The following is a 20,097-nucleotide window of genomic DNA, read 5'->3' on the forward strand; positions in this document are numbered from 1 at the left end:
GATATCGAAACTCAAAATTTCAACCCGAAAAAAAAACGACAGTGTTACCCCTTACGTTTTTTTTTTTGGGGCGAAAAATTAAGTATCCCCAATCTTCTCGAAACTCTGGATTCTGATAGAGGGCCATGAGACTTAGACCTGAGTGCAAAAATGGAGGCTCTAGACCCTTCCAGAGCTGAGATATCGAAACTCAAAATTTCGACCCGAAAAAAAACCGACAGTGTTACCCCTTACGTTTTTTTTTTGGGGGGGGGGCGAAAAATTAAGTATCCCCAATCTTCTCGAAACTCTGGATTCTGATAGAGGGCACTGAGACTTACGTCTGAGTGCAAAAATGGAGGCTCTAGACCCTTCCAGAGCTGAGATATCGGAACTCAAAATTTCGACCTGAAAAAAAACCGACAGTGTTACCCCTTACGTTTTTTTTTTTTGGGCGAAAAATTAAGTATCCCCAATCTTCTCGAAACTCTGGATTCTGATACAGGGCACTGAGACTTACACCTGAGTGCAAAAATGGAGGCTCTAGACCCTTCCAGAGCTAAGATATCGAAACTCAAAATTTCGACCCGAAAAAAAAAACGACAGTGTTACCCCTTATGTTTTTTTTTTTTGGGCGAAAAATTAAGTATCCCTAATCTTCTCGAAACTCTGGATTCTGATACAGGGCACTGAGACTTACACCTGAGTGCAAAAATGGAGGCTCTAGACCCTTCCAGAGCTGAGATATCAAAACTCAAAATTTCGACCCGAAAAAAAAACGACAGTGTTACCCCTTACGCTTTTTTTGGGGGGGGCGAAAAATTAAGTATCCCCAATCTTCTCGAAACTCTGGATTCTGATAGACAGCACTGAGACTTACACCTGAGTGCAAAAATGGAGGCTCTAGACCAGGGATGGGCAACTGGCGGCCCGCCTCCTCACTCAGTGCGGCCCGCGGGTCAATTTTCAAATACCATAGAAATGTTGGTTTCATATGTTTTATCGCGTGAAAACGGGTTGCACATCTGAACCAATTCCAAATGTAATGATAAAGTATACCGATAGAGGGCGCCTTCGTGCAAAACATGCTTAGTTGTACGACTCTGACCAGCGTCACTACAGTCAACGATGAAGAGAACCATGAGCGGGAAAAAAAGAAAACTGAACCAAGAAAATCGCACTTTTCAGACGAGATGGGAAACAGACTACCTATTTACAGAATTCAAAGGGAAATGAAATATATCAAGTCGAAAGAGAGAAACAGGATCAGCGATGACGTTCTGTTTCCGTTAATGAGGATTGGCTGCACTAACATTGACATTGACATCCAGTCTATTGTACGCCAGCAAGAGAAACCACAAGTATCTCATTAACTGTAAACTTCCCTCTGTAGGTGAGATAAAGCGGCAGCCTATGGTGAAAAGTATGCTTCACTTAATACTTTCTTTAATTTTGTGCCATCAGTAAATGTTTTTTGAGAGCCCACAATGTTTACACTGGAATAATAAAAAAATAATTTTAAAAAGTTTGTTAAAAAGTTATTTAAAAATAATTAAGTATGGAAATGCAGGTTGGTTCACTAAACATTTCAGAGTCTGTAATAAAGACATACATATGTTTTGTTCTTCTAAAATGGTAGTTTTTTTATTTTCCAATATCCCATTTATTTTTGTTTTACTTAATAGGCTAATTTTCAGTTTTGTGTAATCATTGTATGTTTTTTGAGAGCCCAACATGTTTTCACTGGAATAATATTAAAAACACAGTAATGCCACAGCAATGTGTCTTTGTTTATGTTAAAAGTTCATTCATTAAAAGAAGCTGAGGAAATAATTGAATATGGATATGCAGGTTGGTTTACTTAGCAGAGTCTGTAATAAAGACATACCTACATATGTTTTCTTCTAAAATGGTACCTCTAATTCTCCAATATCCCATTGGTGGAAGTGCACGTCACATTTGGCCCTCGGATAGTGATGATAAAATATTTGTGGCCCTCGCTATCATCAAAGTTGCCCATCCCTGGTCTAGAGCCTCCATTTTTGCACTCAGGTGTAAGTCTCAGTGCCCTCTATCAGAATCCAGAGTTTCGAGAAGATTGGGGATACTTAATTTTTCGCCCAAAAAAAAACAAAACGTAAGGGGTAACACTGTCGTTTTTTTTTCTGGTCGAAATTTTGAGTTTCGATATCTCAGTTCTGGAAGGGTCTAGAGCCTCCATTTTTGCACTCAGGTGTAAGTCTCAGTGCCCTCTATCAGAATCCAGAGTTTCGAGAAGATTGGGGATACTTAATTTTTCGCCCCCCCCCCAAAAAAAACGTAAGGCGTAACACTGTCGTTTTTTTTTCGGGTCGAAATTTTGAGTTTCGATATCTCAGCTCTGGAAGGGTCTAGAGCCTCCATTTTTGCACTCAGGTCTAAGTCTCATGGCCCTCTATCAGAATCCAGAGTTTCGAGAAGATTGAGGATACTTAATTTTTCGCCCCCCCAAAAAAAACGTAAGGGGTAACACTGTCGTTTTTTTTTCGGGTCGAAATTTTGAGTTTCGATATCTCAGCTCTGGAAGGGTCTAGAGCCTCCATTTTTGCACTCAGGTGTAAGTCTCAGTGCTCTCTATCAGAATCCAGAGTTTCGAGAAGATTGGGGATACTTAATTTTTCACCCCCCCAAAAAAAACGTAAGGGGTAACACTGTCGTTTTTTTTTCGGGTCGAAATTTTGAGTTTGATATCTCAGCTCTGGAAAGGTCTAGAGCCTCCATTTTTGCACTCAGGTCTAAGTCTCATGGCCCTCTATCAGAATCCAGAGTTTCGAGAAGATTAGGGATACTTAATTTTTCGCCCCAAAAAAAAAAAACGTAAGGGGTAACACTGTCGTTTTTTTTTCGGGTCGAAATTTTGAGTTTCGATATCTCAGCTCTGGAAGGGTCTAGAGCCTCCATTTTTGCACTCAGGTGTAAGTCTCAGTGCCCTGTATCAGAATCCAGAGTTTCGAGAAGATTGGGGATACTTAATTTTTTGCCCCCCCCAAAAAAAACGTAAGGGGTAACACTGTCGTTTTTTTTTCGGGTCGAAATTTTGAGTTTCGATATCTCAGCTCTGGAAGGGTCTAGAGCCTCCATTTTTGCACTCAGGTGTAAGTCTCAGTGCCCTGTATCAGAATCCAGAGTTTCGAGAAGATTGGGGATACTTAATTTTTCGCCCAAAAAAAAAAAAAACGTAAGCGGTAACACTGTCGTTTTTTTTTCGGGTCGAAATTTTGAGTTTCGATATCTCAGCTCTGGAAGGGTCTAGAGCCTCCATTTTTGCACTCAGGTGTAAGTCTCAGTGCCCCCTATCAGAATCCAGAGTTTCGAGAAGATTGGGGATACTTAATTTTTCGCCCAAAAAAAAAAAACGTAAGGGGTAACACTGTCGTTTTTTTTTCGGGTCGAAATTTTGAGTTTCGATATCTTAGCTCTGGAAGGGTCTAGAGCCTCCATTTTTGCACTCAGGTCTAAGTCTCATGGCCCTCTATCAGAATCCAGAGTTTCGAGAAGATTGGGGATACTTAATTTTTCGCCCCCCCAAAAAAACGTAAGGGGTAACACTGTCGTTTTTTTTTTCGGGTTGAAATTTTGAGTTTCGATATCTCAGCTCTGGAAGGGTCTAGAGCCTCCATTTTTGCACTCAGGTGTAAGTCTCAGTGCCCTATATCAGAATCCAGAGTTTCGAGAAGATTGGGGATACTTAATTTTTCGCCCCCCCAAAAAAAACGTAAGGGATAACACTGTCGTTTTTTTTTTCGGGTCGAAATTTTGAGTTTCGATATCTCAGCTCTGGAAGGGTCTAGAGCCTCCATTTTTGCACTCAGGTGTAAGTCTCAGTGCCCTCTATCAGAATCCAGAGTTTCGAGAAGATTGGGGATACTTAATTTTTTGCCCCCCGCCCAAAAAAACGTAAGGGGTAACACTGTGGTTTTTTTTTCGGGTCAAAATTTTTAGTTTCGATATCTCAGCTCTGGAAGGGTCTAAAGCCTCCATTTTTGCACTCAGGTCTAAGTCTCATGGCCCTCTATCAGAATCCAAAGTTTCGAGAAGATTGGGGATATTTAATTTTTCGCCCAAAAAAAAAATGTAAGGGGTAACACTGTCGTTTTTTTTTCGGGTTGAAATTTTGAGTTTCGATATCTCAGCTCTGGAAGGGTCTAGAGCCTCCATTTTTGCACTCAGGTGTAAGTCTCAGTGCCCTCTATCAGAATCCAGAGTTTCGAGAAGGTTGGGGATACTTAATTTTTTGCCCAAAAAAAAAAAACGTAAGGGGTAACACTGTCGTTTTTTTTTTTCGGGTCGAAATTTTGAGTTTCGATATCTCAGCTCTGGAAGGGTCTAGAGCCTCAATTTTTTCACTCAGGTGTAAGTCTCAGTGCTCTCTATCAGAATCCAGCTTTTCGAGAAAATTGGGGATACTTAATTTTTCGCCCCCGAAAAAAAACGTAAGGGGTAACACTGTCGGTTTTTTTTCGGGTCGAAATTTTGAGTTTCGATATCTCAGCTCTGGAAGGGTCTAGAGCCTCCATTTTTGCACTCAGGTGTAAGTCTCAGTGCCCTCTATCAGAATCCAGAGTTTCGAGAAGATTGGGGATACTAAATTTTTCGCCCAAAAAAAAAAAAACGTAAGGGGTAACACTGTGGTTTTTTTTTTCGGGTCGAAATTTTGAGTTTCGATATCTCAGCTCTGGAAGGGTCTAAAGCCTCCATTTTTGCGCTCAGGTCAAAGTCTCATGGCCCTCTATCAGAATCCAGAGTTTCGAGAAGATTGGGGATACTTAATTTTTCGCCCCCCCAAAAAAAATGTAAGGGGTAACACTGTCGTTTTTTTTCGGGTCGAAATTTTGAGTTTCGATATCTCAGCTCTGGAAGGGTCTAGAGCCTCCATTTTTGCACTCAGGTCTAAGTCTCATGGCCCTCTATCAGAATCCAGAGTTTTGGGAAGATTGGAGAAACTTAATTTTTCGCCCGAAAAAAAACAAAAAAAAAACGTAAGGGGTACCACTGTCGTTTTTTTTTCCGGTCGAAATTTTGAGTTTCGATATCTCAGCTCTGGAAGGGTCTAAAGCCTCCATTTTTGCGCTCAGGTCAAAGTCTCATGGCCCTCTATCAGAATCCAGAGTTTCGAGAAGATTGGGGAAACTTAATTTTTCGCCCGAAAAAAAAACCCGAAAGGGGTACCACTGTCGTTTTTTTATTTCGGGTCGAATTTTTGAGTTTTGATATCTCAGCTCTGGAAGGGTCTAGAGCCTCCCTTTTTTGCACTCAGGTCTAAGTCTCATGGCCCTCTATCAGAATCCAGAGTTTTAGGAAGATTGGAAAAACTTAATTTTTCGCCCAAAAAAAAAAACGAAAGGGGTACCACTGTCGTTTTTTTTTCGGGCCGAATTTTTGAGTTCCGATATCTCAGCTCTGAAAGGGTCTAGAGCCTCCATTTTTACACTCATGTCTAAGTCTCATGGCCCTCTATCAGAATCCAGAGTTTTGTGAAGATTGGAGAAACATAATTTTTCGCCTGAAAAAAAAACCGAAAGGGGTACCACTGTCGTTTTTTTTTTCCGGTCGAATTTTTGAGTTTCGATATCTCAGCTTTGGAAGGGTCTAGAGCCTCCTTTTTTGCACTCAGGTCTAAGTCTCATGGCCCTCTATCAGAATCCAGAGTTTTGGGAAGATTGGAGAAACGTAATTTTTCGCCTGAAAAAAAAAAACGAAAGGGGTACCACTGTCGTTTTTTTTTTTTCGGGCCAAATTTTTGAGTTTCGATATCTCAGCTCTGGAAGGGTCTAGAGCCTCCATTTTTGCACTCAGGTCTAAGTCTCATGGCCGTCTATTAGAATCCAGAGTTTTGGGAAGATTGGAGAAACGTAATTTTTCGCCTGAAAAAAAAATGAAAGGGGTAACACTGTCGTTTTTTTTTAGAGCCAAATATTTGAGTTTCGATATCTCAGCTCTGGAAGGGTCTAGAGCCTCCATTTTTGCACTCAGGTCTAAGTCTCATGGCCGTCTATTAGAATCCAGAGTTTTGGGAAGATTGGAGAAACGTAATTTTTCGCCTGAAAAAAAAACGAAAGGGGTACCACTGTCGTTTTTTTTTAGAGCCAAATATTTGAGTTTCGATATCTCAGCTCTGGAAGGGTCTAGAGCCTCCATTTTTGCACTCAGGTCTAAGTCTCATGGCCCTCTATCAGAATCCAGAGTTTTGGGAAAATTGGAGAAACTTAATTTTTGCGCCCGAAAAAAAAAAAAACGTAAGGGGTACCACTGTCGTTTTTTTTTTTTTTCCGGGTCAAATTAAGTGAAAGCAAATTAAGTGAAACTTAAATGAAAGAGAAACTATTATCAAAACTCAAGTACAATGAAGCAGGAATCTGGATTAAAACAACAACAACAACAAAAAAAGGAACACACTGTATTGATAAGATGCATGTACCTGTGCTGTTGAGGCTACTCGAGCCAGGCGAACCCTTCCTCCGTTTGGCTTCTAGACGTGCCTCTGCGTGATGATCGTTACTCTGGTGAACAAACGGCCCGAGGGAGAGGGTGGAGTCGCTGCTGTTCATCACCACACTCATGCGTTTAATAGACTCAGCGGGGCTGCCAGAAGGAGGGCCACGTCCCGTCGATTCCTGCTTCAAGCTCAGAGAGTTGGCCCTGCCTGGGGTGCAGTTTACCCCCACACTGTACACCCCACTGTGGGATGACGACGACGCTGATGACGATGAAGACGAAGTGGGGGTGGAGGCGAGTGAGGAATGATAGGCACTGCCCAGGCTGCCCACGTTTACTGCGCAGTTCTTCTTAAAAGAGGAGGATGAGGATGATTCCGAGGTGTAAGTGTTATGGGAGGTTAGCAGGGAACTGTTTTTCCGCTTCTTTCCCGAACTGAGGCTTCCGCTCGCACTTCCGCTGACGCTAACACTGCTACTATTACTACCCTTGACGACAGAGTTACTTAGGCTGGAGGATGGCTCCCGAGCCCTAAAGGACTTTGTACCAGATCGGGATTTGAGGGGACGGTTGGAGCCCAACGAGGGTAGCGAGGACAAGTGGGCTGAAGGCATCTGGGGTGATGAGGCTGACACTTGTCTAGAAGCGCCACTGTAGGCGGGCTGCTCGCTTGCAGAGGCTTGCGGAGAAGAGCGGGCGTTCAGGGTAGTGCCGTACGACAGGACAGGCTTGCTATCATAAGGCGGCGACGAAGACAAGCTGAGAAAGCCTGCAGAAATGGAGGATGATGAGGAAGAATGGGAATTTGTGCTTGTCCGGTGAGAGGCTGTCGGTGTTGTTGCAGAGTTCTCCGACGCCAGAGGGATTTTCCTACAAAGCAAATGGAAGAAATCACAATTAGGTGTGTGTTCATCAGAAAAACACCTACTTGCAGGAAGGGTTTCAACACACTTACTTCCACATTTGTGAGTTGACATGCTTGTCCAGCATGGTGGTGAGAGCACACCGTACTTGATCCCAGCGCCGGTCCAACGCATAACATCCTCTACCGTACAATCGACTTCCAAAAGTGCAGTACTGGTGAGAGACGAAACTTGAATAGTACATTTATATGGAGTTATTCAGAATAATCTCTTCAATCATTCAGATGAAGGGCGACTCAATTAAAATGAGGCCCTGGATATTAATTTCAAACTCATTTAAGAATAGCTTAGTGATTCAAAAGCTCAAAAAAATGCAAGAGACACTTGAGTTTGAGAAAAAAAACCTCACTAACACTTTAAGATCACAAGGTTTCTTGTACTTACAGCAGCTGGTCGTGGGTGGTAACCTGAATAATGACAGTCCAGTTTCTCCATTGCTTCCTCCCTCTCCTCGTTTTCCCCCTCGTCACTGGAGAGGCGGCTGCTCTCAGTACTAACAGGGGCCGGGTGGGAGTGGTGGGCCTGGTCGTGGGCCATGGCTGGGTCTCCTCCACTGTGAAAGTTACTGTTGTTAAGTCTGAAGATAAAGAAGAGCATCTTAATAATGACTGATCTAATGAGATCTATAAATATGACTGGAAACTTTCACAATCTGGCTAATCAATCAAACAGGAATCTGATGTAGAGGAAATGGTGGGGCAGGAGGAAGCAACTCACCGTGGAAGCCCAGAATTATGAGGTTTGGGTTTGAGGGGCAAAGGCTTGGTGGCATCAGCAGTGCCATTGCCATGGGAGACCGGGTGAGGGTCTTGTGGGAGGCGGGAGTGGGGAGGGTCCCTGAGAGGGGGTGCTGGGTGTGAGGGGTCCAACCTGAAGTGCATCTCCTTGTCACGCGCTTTGCTCTTGTGCTCAGCGAGCAGCGTGTCAAAGCGCTGCCGCCGCCCGAGCACCGCCCTCCTCTGGCTTATGGAATGTGTCTGTGGAGACATGGGGGTGATATTTAACTGTTTAGTCAAGCACTTACTAATTAGGGACGTCCTAGAGATGCACTATACTGGTGCATATATACATATAGATACATATATAAATATACATACATATATATATATATATATATATATATATATATATATATATATATATATATATATATATATATATATATATATATATATATATATATATATATATATATATATATATATATATGCACTATACTGGTTTTCTGAGTAGGAAGATAAAACCAGGATAATATTTGAGCTTTTTATCTGTTATATTATTACTTCTATATTGCAATATTATAGTATTATGGCAATATTCAAAGATTTTTATAAAACCAGGATAATATTTGAGCTTTTTATCTGCTATATTATTACCTCTATATTGCTATATTATAGTATTATGACAATATTCGAAGATTTTTATAAAAAACTATATAATATAATATAATACAATATAATATAATATAATTGTGTCATCTTTTGAGTGTTTTTGTGAGTGTTTTTCTCATCAGTGTTTTTGTTGTAAAAGGAGTTAGGCTAAATAAGTCTTGACTTCAGCCTAAACCCCTTCGGTCAGGTATTTATTAGCATTAAAAAAATAAAAACCCTAATGTTTTTATTTTTCTGATGTATTTCAATCATCTTTTCCTTTTCTATTTTGTTTCATTGTTTTTTATGTGTTTGTTTTATGTATTATGTAGAGGATTTTTTTTATTATAATTTTTTTTTTTTTTGCATTACATATGATCTATGACATATGATCTCAAAATGACTGACCGGAGAAATAAATAAATACAAAAAATACAATACAATATAATATTGTACCCTATTATTTTTGCTATATTATTGATGCTATGATATTATATAATAAAATAATCTATTGTGTAATGTCTGGGTTTAATGTTTTTGGCAAGTTTAAAGTCTGGTCTAAAAAGTCTAACACATGAAGCTAATGTGGGAATTTTTTTAAATAACTGACTATTTGTGTGGGCCCAAATATCCACAGTGCATCCATAATTCCAACTCAAAACAAGTGTAAGGAGACACACCTTGCATGTTAAGGACCTTGTGCATGGCTTATGTGCTGTCATATCCACAACCCCACAATGGATATCTGGATTAAACTCTCGCTCTAGAAGAAAAATATCATAACAGAAACAGAACACATAAGATCTAGAAAACACAGTTTAGTAGAATTTCATGTGACAAATAGCATAAATATACAGTAGCACCAGTGACTATTATTAGCATTTACCTTGTCTCTTGTACAAGGGTCTTCTGCTACTGGCACTGCTGCTGTCCGTTTTCTTGTCTTGGGACGAAAGGTGGCCCTTTCCATTAGGGATCTGACCAGGGGCCAGCAGAGGAGCCTTTGGTATGGAGGGGAAGTTAAGGCCTGACTTCAGGGGGGAGGTGCTCACAGTATTGGAGGAAGAGGAGGTGGAGGTGGAAGAAGAGGCGGGCACGTGGGGGAGCTTGGCTGAAGATTCCACCTTCAGAGGGACCTTCTCTACTTTAACAGCAAGAATTGGGCTGGGAGGTAGAGAAATAAAGAAAGCCTTATATTGTACCAAAGGTGGGTGTGTTTCATATTTCATCTATTGTGTGCTTATCTTAACGAATTTATCCACTAAATTCACTTACACTCCATCAAAACACACACATACCTCTCTTCTTGCAGCATCCTATAGGAGAAGTGAGGCTTCCGGTGAGGAGGCTTCTCTTTGGTTGGTTTGTAGATTTTAGTGGGGACACTGCTGTTTGTGCTGGAGGTGCGTGCCAGTGTGCTTCCACTGACGGTCCCGCCCCCAACTCCGCCCCCAACACTGCCCTTATTTCGAGAAATTGCAAATGCAGCAGGGGCGGGATAGCTGGATGGGGGCTTGCTGCTGGAGCTGTGTCTTCTCTCTGAGGGGCGAGACATTTGAAATATTTTACTCTTTTATTGCTCAACATGTTAAAGGCAAAAATGTAAGTAAATAAAAATGTAAAGGCCCGTTTACACCAAGGACGATAACTATAAATATAACCACAAAAATTTAGTTCTAAAAACCTTCTCAATATTAAAGAATAGCAGTGAACGATAATGGCACAGAGAAACTGTTGAATGAGAAAAACAGACAGCCAATCAGAATCCATCCTGCTGTAATGAGCTCAAGCATTTAAAGTGACAGACATGCATGCACTTCGAATAAACAGAATATCATCCGCTGGTGTGTGGACGCAAATACATTTATCTTTATAGTTTTAGTTCTTGGTGTGAACAGGCCTTAAAGAGCACCTATCATGGATTTTTGAAAATGGCTGTTCATATGGTGTGGAATATAGCTCTAAGGGAATGAAAACATCCTGCAAAGATTTATGTCTGAAAGTGCACCGTATATAAAGTTATTGTCTTTCAAAAGTGAGAGTCGACTCTGAGTGTATGAAATGAATTGTTTTTGAAACGAGTCATTAGCTGTTACATCGTGACGTAGAGAGGTCATTGGCCGCTCCCAAAAACTGCGCGCGCAGACGGAAGTGTAAACTTGAAGTGACGTCTAGAACATATTCAAATACTTCAGCTGAATCGCATCAAGTCGAGAAGACGCTGTGTTCTACATTGCAAAGACAGTTCAGCCACTTGTTACCACTGTCCAGGGACGAGCATGTGAGGAATCAGTGGTCAGAGTTCATATTTGCAACGCCCGAACCTTGTGTTCTCATCAATTTAATGACGAATCATTCAAAATTCAAAAACCTAAATGAATTCAAATGTGGATTCGCATTTCGCAAGTCGGTTGTTCCTGAAGGAGGGCTCAGTATCCAGTGTATATGGATCAGGTTCGTTCGAATCACAATCTGTAAGTAATATTAATAATGTTTGCTGTTATGTTTTCTGTAGCATGCACACTATAGTTATATTGTGTTGTGTACACTCCGCGCAGCTTCTAAGCGGGGTAAAGTTAGTTTTGTTTTTGATATTCACCAGACATTCTTTGAAAAATGGTAATTACCTCCAAATCTGACTTCACTCTATATAATAAGCACTGTCCCTCAAAAGCCGCCACAATGTGAGTTTCGCCGGGAAAAGCGCGAGTAAGGGACCGTGTGGAAAGTGCACTTTTTCTGACACGTTTGTTCAAACACTATATACAATTTTCAACACTTGACAAGCTATAATCCTGGTTATGGGCGTTCCGTTGCCGACAGTCTCTGCCTACGTTTTACCAATAACGACTGACTGGGTCATTTGACCAATCGCCGCAGATTCGCGTCACTCAAAGGAGGTGTTTGGGAAAATGAATCGTCGAACAAATTATTTGGGAGTCGTTGAGCAAATCAGTTAAAAATAAATGCATATTATAAGACAAATAAAGTGTTTTTTATCTTTGTATGCATGTTAAACTGTTTTTGGGAACTGCTAAAACAAAAATAGGAACATTCAAATGCTATGATAGGGGCTCTTTAAGATGTCCAGTAAGGTAATGGTAGATTTGAACAGTCCAGTATTATTGACATTTAGTGGCATTTTTATGTTTAAAGCTGGTGGGTTGTAAAAGTTAATATTTATAAAATTATAATATAATTATCAAAAACTAAAAATATTATTTTTAATAGTTATTTGTAATGAAAATGTTTTTTTTTTCTATCCAGTTTTTCTCAATATCACAAACCGGTATACATTTTATGCATTCTATGTTGCTAGTGTCACAAAAATTATGAACTTACTAAGTTTTTAAGTTTAAGTAGCAAAGACTGAAGAAACCACAAAAAACCAAAGAAAAAACCTTTGAACCAAAAAAAAAATGTGCAAGAGGAATGAGCTGCTGTGCTGCACTAACAAACGTTTCGGTCTCTCCACACTTGCCTGTCAAAAATACAGTCCTGCTGCTCTGGCCCATTGTTTATCACTAAGCCCTCCAGCAAACCGGGGCAAACACAGACACACTTTAGTCTGATGTCTCGCCAGTGTTTATCTGTGCTGATAAAACTACAGCAAAGGCACAAAAAACAGAATAAATAAAAGGAGGACACCAGGAAGAAATCCTTGACTTATTTATATCTCACAGAGGCTTGTGGCTTCATGCCGGGTTGTTGACGCTGCTCCGGGGAAAGTGAGCCAACATCAATTTGAGTAACCAAAGGCCAAATCGACAAAGCCCCAATTAGACCACAACAGTCTGTCATATTTTTCCCCATGCTGAAAAGCAATCTGGGACTGTTGTAAGGAAACTGTACACCAAATACTGCAACCTGACAAATGACCACAGGGAACTTCCGACATGAAAACCAAGAGCCTTGTGCAAATGTAGGATGGTCAGTGTAGACAAAGGCAGAGTATTGAAATGTACCATTTTTCATTTTACTTTGAAAATAGAAATGGAGTACAATTTAAGAAGCCATCAGCCTTTCAAAACTTCTAGAGCTGTAATAATCTATAAAATGAATTGACAAAAATCAATAAAAATAAATGCCCCGATACCAAAAACTGATACCACGCACTGTGTACAGTACAATGCTTCTGATAAAGAAACATGTTGAAGAAATAAAATATTTACACCTAGCTGGTGTGTGCGAGCTGATAAACGGAACAAAGTGGATTGAATGCTCAGCGAAACAGACGCTTGTGAGCTTGTCGAGCTCACGGATGCTTGAAACGAAAGTCTGTAGTTTGGTCGGATATGTCAGTAGCAAACAAGGTAAAACACATTACTAACGTCATGTAAAGAGAGAGAGGGAGCACGTGCACATTCCTCAACATCAACATCATCTATGCAGCTGACAAGGACTCAGAAAAAAGTAGTTTATATTAACAAATTATTCAAATATTCTGTTTTTTCTGACATGTTCATAATCATAACTTTTACTAGTGCACTGCAACAAGTTTTATGCATGTGCTTGTGTGCTTAATACATTTTTTTAAATGCTCATTACTATGGTTTAGTATTTCTCTGTAATGTAGAACAATATAATCTTTTTTATCTCAGCCCAGAAACTGAAACAGTTTTACAGATGGCATTGCCAACCCTCAGCCCCAGAGTATCCACAAATACATAATGCTGTGAAAATGAATTTCAGGACAGGAAACGTTTGAGTTCATAGTAAACAGATGAATGTTGAGGAGGATGCAAATGTATTTCTTGTTAATAAAGGGGCTAAATGAAAGAATTTACATCCATTAACCACTTATTGTACTGGCAATGAATCTTAAGAAAACAAAAGTTTTTCCAAAATATCCTCTTTTGAGACAGAATTTTCATTTTTGGCTGAAGTATTATTAACTATTAAAGGCAAGCTGCTGTACAGTATTAATCGTGAAAAAAAAATAAAAAAATAAAAAAACAGTGAGCGTCCATTTCAGCGACTCAATGTGTTCATGTTCCTCACGGGTGTGTCTGACCTCGAGTGACTGAACAGAACAAATTAACTGGAGATTTCCTCGTCAAAGAAGCACACCTCCCTATTATTGAATCGCCACAGACCAATGGTAGTTTGAAGGCGTTTACTCAGCCTCTAGACTGATTTTTTTATGTAAAGGATTTGGGCCGGTATCGCAGGCAAAATCCAAAGGACGAGCATTTCCAAGTGCACAACACATGGCACCTTGAAGCAGAAGGGTTACAGAAGCAGCAGAAGACACACTGGGTGCCGCTCCAGTCAGTTAAGAACAGGAAAGGCAGGCTACAATTCGCAAGGGCTCACCAAAATTGGACAATAGAAGGCTGGAATAAAGTTGCCTGGGGCCCTTTCTTCATACAAGGATTACTCAATTAGATTTTACTGTTGACAATTTGACATGATCCTGGATTGCTAGGTCCTTCAAAGCTCATCCTGGAGTTGCTTTCATAGCAACAAGTCTGTAGTTCAAACATACTCAGGAACAGGCTTTTTTTCCCACATAAACAGGATTAGATTGCATTGTTTTAAAAGTGAAAGTCTGTCCAAGCCATTGCTACTTTCTTACAAGATTACCGATTTGGACCAGGGAAATTAATAATTAAAATTCGAAATGGAAATGTTTTATATACATAATAACAATTATTAGAAAATAATTACAAAATTGTGTTGCCAATAATAGACAGAGCCAATTTCTTTACTCATTGAGAGATTTATCTCATAATTTTACTGGAGCCTTACACACTGTTGGTATGAACCATGAATTATTTGAACAGTGACAGCTATTATGCGGGAAGCTTGATGCAGTGAGATGTAGATAACTTAAATAATAACAGTAAAAAATTGCATTCTGGTGTGCCATTAGAAATATTATTTTGTAATATATCAAATGTAAAACTAAATGAATTGCTAATTACTATAGGCTACTCCTGACACTAAAAAAAGTGTAAACCTGTACAAATACTAGACATTGTGAAAAATGCAAATTATTAGGTAATCGTGTAACAAACAAACAAATTTAATCTATCTATTAGCAAGAACATTTGTGTAATTTTGCCTGCTTGGCTGTTTCCAGTTTTAATTATATATCGGGATTACGTAGTTGTCATGTAGTCAGCCAATCGCTGCAATGCTGATTATGGTTTCGAGTATCAATACATCTGCCCTTTCCAATGAACACACAGTAATATCAGACAACTTAATAATGCAGATATTTTAATCAAAACCAATTAGCCAGAGATCAATTATCACGATTAGACTATCTGGAATCTGTCAAATCATCTCTGATGCATTAAGCGAGGTACGAAGAAGAGTCTCAAATTCGGCTGAAACATTCAGATTTTGCTGCTGAAAGTCAGAATTTGGCAAAAAAAAAAAAAAAAGAAAAAAAAAAGAAGCATGATCTATCCTGCCTTTAATCAACAATTCATGCTGCTGGTGGTGTTGTAATGGTGTGGAGGATATTTTCTTTGGCACACTTTGGGCCCCTTAGTATCAATTGAGAATTGTTTGAACGCCACAGCCCGCCTGAGTATTGTTGCTGACTATGTCCATCCCTTTACGACCACAGTGAACCATCTTCTGTTCTGATGGCTAATGTGTCATGTCACAAAGCTCAAGTATACTGTATTCATATATATATATATATATATATATATATATATAATGACTTGAAATTCTCACTAAGGCCAACCCTTTTAACATCATTTCTAAAATGTGTTTGCATTTTTCAGATTCATATGTAGTTTGCCATACATTTTCCTTAGTACCACAGCTTGTTTCAGCTCATTATGATTTATTAATCCTCATCTCAGATAAGTACTTGCCAGAACTAGATTCTTCCCTACACTATTAGTCAAGCACTTGAGCATTTAAAAGTTTCATGGTCTGCGTAGTTAATCTGCTCATTAATCTTTCAGGCTCTAGAATAAAGTCCCAGTGTTCATAAAAAAAACCTCTCACCGCTAGAGTGAGCGATTGTGTAATGATCTCTAAAAAAAAAAAACTGCAGGAGAACTGGCTCAGTCCGAGTGCAATAAACAGATCCTATTTGAACATCAATGCAGTTCTGAAAAACTGATCTTCTGGAAGTTGAACAGAGCGTCAAGTGTACTGATGTCGACATGTAATGGCTCTCTCAAGAGTGCTGCAACTTTCACAATCTGCACAAATTCGGAGTCCTGAGACATATTTTTGGATTCAGTTATGGCTACGGGAAATCTTCCAAACAAATACGTTTTTATTTTCGGTTCTAATGGCCCGTGAACAGCTGCACTGTGTCATGAAATGTTCATGAATGTTCGTGTACACTAAGCAGACAGTTTTACAAAACCTAAACTAAAATATTCACATATGAGGAATTTGACATCCAACAAATTTATGAAAAAAATGCTATGTATGCTAAACAATTTTAAAAGAAAAAATAAACAAGAATCTTGTTTATCTTTAAAAAGAATGTTTTTCCGTCACATTATCATGTTTCATTATTAAAACCATTTTGATTATTCTGACAAATTTTGTATGTTTTGAAATGAATAGTGACAGTGATGCTAAGTAAGAAATTATGACTAAAAGATCACTGAAATAGGCCAAAAAACACTGAAATAATAAAAAAAATGCAGAAAGTAAAGGGGCAAACAAAATGGTGCTTAAAAATAAACATGCCAGCATATTACTTGAATCTGAAGAGTTTTGCATTTCATATTATATGCAAATATGCTCTGCAGACTTAGAATAACTCAGATGGACGTTGGATCAGATTAAGTAATTCACTTTACAACACAAAATATATGCAAACTATATTTTTAGTAAATAAAAAAGCAGTATTTATATATTTAAATGCTGTTCTAAAGCCTTTTGGTAAGCATTTTGCCACTGGGATTTAATGAAAATTTGTCTCCCCCTTGTGGATAATGCTGAAAAAATAAGTTCAAGTGCACCAGTTTACTACATTTACATTTACATTTATTCATCCAACTAGGGGTCAAGTTCTTGCTCAGGGACACATTGATGACTCACAGTCGATTCTAACCCGGGGATCTCACACCAAAGGTATGCGTCTTATCCACTGCGCCATCACTGCCCCCGTGTACTACAGAATCTGTTAGTGTTGTTTGAGTGAGTGCTGAGTCCGAACCCTGGTGTGCATCATACAAGCGGGCTGAGACCCATGAAAAGGTGAGTCTCTGTCCGCTTGTCCGCTTCCAAACAAACTCTGGAGCGGTTCAACTGAAATATGAACGCAACACAGACCAAAGACATCTAAACGAACCAAAAACAGGACGTGATGTCACAAACTGAGACCCTAAAAATGACAGAATGCTCAAGCATATCTGCTTTTTCTCACCATAGGAGCTACACTTCAGAGTTATCTGAAGTAAACACGTCTCCTTGCAGAAAATTTTCGTTTGTGGCCAACGGAGGAATTCCTCCGTTTAGTGCATAAAATATGGACTAAATGTATTATTTTCTGTTTTGGTACGAACCAAAAGAACAAAACTACAAGTGTGAACACACTAGTAAACAACAAATTGGCTCACCATTATTTTCATACAAGGACAATGAAAGACCTTTTGACTGGGCCAAATGTTTTCAAAATCAATAAGAATGATCAATAAAACCACTTTTAAGAAATTTTAATACATAAGAAAAAGACCCCAGCTCCCTCATTGAAGCCATCTGCAACCATTTTATTGACACCACTTTCTTGAAATTTGCAAAAATACTCAAAAGTATGTTGGATTTGCAGTGTGCTAAAATGAATAAATGATAGTGTTAAAATACTTTTAAACAGCTCAAAAATAAATAAGTAAGGGTTTTCTTCAAAACACATCAGGTGTACTGAAATGGGAGTGATTCTGATTTATTATATTCGGAGAGGTTTTACATGTGCTAGATTGGACAAAACAGCACAGAAGATGTGCCAACTAAAAAAAATACATCAAATATTAACTTGAGGATAGTATAGTAAACAAAACTCTGGCGGTGGGTATCAAAGGTGTTGTGTTTTTCCTTCTTCGTGTTATGATAGTTGAGGCAGAGCAGAGGCGGGATATTGGTCTTAATTCCCGTGAGTGAGATAAGATTTTTCTAAAACACCTCTATTGAAGACAGCAGGGAGAGTAGAGAGAGCAAGTCAACTGTGGAGAGCAGAAGGTGGTCTTACCGTAGTGTGCTTGGAAGGCCTGGGGTTTGACTACCTGACTGCAGTGGCTGCACATGACCAGGTAGAAGTCATCCTGTGCAGGACATTGGCCAAAGATGGGCATGTCTGCGAAAACACACACAAACACTCATTAGGAGGTCAAAATACCAAGTTTCATGTTCTTCAGACAAGCAAGCGATTTAAACAACGCAGTTACACATGTAGCAACCTGCATGACTCTAGAAGCTAATATTATAATTCCCCTGGTTAGGAAAACCTTACAATATACGACAAATTAATAAATATGGCTTTTCAAATCAGCTGACAGATTAATAACAACCTTTTTGTTTTTATATTGATTTTGCTTTGATGAATCAAATATAAATTGATTTGAGTAATCAAAAGATGTTTTAAGAAGTTAGTCAAATAGAGTAATAGAGACATGTAAAACTGATATTGATCTATTTATTCACTCACATTCAGAAAAATGTAAATAAATAAATGACAAATTGACAAATAAATAAACAAATAAACTGTTTATTATTGTTTAAAAATTTGAGATTACATTTTAAAAAAGCATAGAAACACAAAAAGCAAAAAGCAAATAGAAACGATTTGAAAACGCTTTATAAAAATACAGAATTTGCATTTATTTTTTGATTTTTAATACTTTTCTAATGTATTCTTCAGCAAGGATACATTAAATTGGTCAAAAGTGACTGACATTGACGACATGACTAATGATGACTGTCATTCACAGAGTAACAAATGCTTCTTTTTGAATTTTCTATTCATTTAAGAATCTTGAAAAATCTGTTTCAACAAAAAAAAAAAAAAAAAAAAAAAAAAACTTTTGATAACACTGATAATAAGAAATGCTTCATGAGAGCAAATCAGCATATAACAATGATTTCTGAAGGATCAAGTGACCCTGAAGACTGGAGTAATGGTGATGAACTCAGCTTTGTCATCACAGGAATTAAAAGTAATGTTTTTTTACTGTATTTTCAGTCAAATAAATGCAGCCTTAGCATAAGATACTTATTCAAAAACCTTACAGATCCCACATTTTTTAATAGTAAAGTACATTTAACAACATTTTTAAATAGAGCAAGACCGATTTATCGGCAGGCCGATATTATCGGCCGATATTAGGCATTTTCCAAACTATCAGTATCGGCAGTTATAATGGCCGATAAATGAATATTTCAAAAATTAAATAAAATGGACGAGGAAAAATAAAAAGTTTCTTTTTAAAATGCATTATATTATTTTAGTTAAAACTCATAAATAACTACAAATAACTAACGTTAGGGAAACCTGTTAATGTTTTGTTGTGCGTTTCTGAAATATATTTTTTTTAAATATCGGCCGATATATCGGAATATCGGATTTTAAAACCAACAAATATTTGTATCGGTATCGGCCTTCAAAATCCTTTATCGGTCGGGCTCTATTTTTAAATTAAGTAAATATCAAAATGTGTGGGTTTTGGGTTGCATGTTCTTGTGCAGCTTTCACTTTCATTGTGGACATACAGATGACTTCCTCCTAGAATCAGGTCACTCCTGATTAGGACTCAAAGTAAAAACGAGTGTAAGGCCTCTTTGGCGTAAATGGCATGTGAAAAAAAGTGCAATAAACGCACTTTAATGAGATCGTTTGGGCTTTAACAAAGAGCAGTGGGTCCAAAATTTTAGGATGAGCAAGACAAGCTTTGATATGTTGTGTCAACGTGCGTCCACGTTCCTCTCCTATACGATGACACAATGTTTCGTCGGGCCATCTGTCCCTTTGCAGATGCGTGTCGGGGTTCCTTTTGTCATTAAACCGCAGAGACGTATGATCTGCCTGTTTACATGACAGTCGCATTGGCACATATCTGATTTATATCTGATCTATTTCCACATATGAACGAGGCCTGAAACCGATCTCGAAATATCCGAATGCATGCATTTTTTTTCCTGTTTACACTATCATAGAACACATCCGATCAGTGTCGCATAGAGTAAAAAAATCGGACAGTGTAAACGAGGCCTAAGATGCATGTAGAATCTGACCTAACCAGTGTGAATGGAGCCTGAACTGAATCTGCCATTAATTATACACACACAAAATGCCCAAGTTGACTTGTTTTCACAAAGCACACTGTTAAAAAAACAGTGTCTATCCACTACACTCTCAACGGCCTAGTTCA

The 20,097-nt window shown here is 38.7% G+C and overlaps 1 protein-coding gene across 2 annotated transcripts in view; it reads right to left on the reverse strand.

The window, feature by feature from the left end:
* atxn7 (ataxin 7) overlaps positions 1–20,097 on the reverse strand; it is a 69,670-nt gene that overhangs the window by 26,729 nt on the left and 22,844 nt on the right. The window contains exons 5-12 of one of the 2 annotated variants that reach the window (XM_089125250.1): positions 17,922–18,026; positions 10,045–10,285; positions 9,633–9,910; positions 9,427–9,509; positions 8,094–8,353; positions 7,761–7,929; positions 7,409–7,530; positions 6,437–7,323 (exon numbers count right to left, since the gene is read on the reverse strand). In XM_089125250.1, the coding sequence (XP_088981376.1) occupies positions 6,437–7,323; positions 7,409–7,530; positions 7,761–7,929; positions 8,094–8,353; positions 9,427–9,509; positions 9,633–9,910; positions 10,045–10,285; positions 17,922–18,026 (2,145 nt within the window). Of the gene's footprint in view, positions 1–6,436; positions 7,324–7,408; positions 7,531–7,760; positions 7,954–8,093; positions 8,354–9,426; positions 9,510–9,632; positions 9,911–10,044; positions 10,286–17,921; positions 18,027–20,097 lie in introns of both variants that reach the window. The other variant, XM_089125249.1, reaches the window with a different exon arrangement.

This window comes from Pimephales promelas, chromosome 21 (genome assembly GCF_988280905.1).
Source record: "Pimephales promelas chromosome 21, fPimPro1.hap1.1, whole genome shotgun sequence".
Taxonomy (NCBI): domain Eukaryota; kingdom Metazoa; phylum Chordata; class Actinopteri; order Cypriniformes; family Leuciscidae; genus Pimephales; species Pimephales promelas.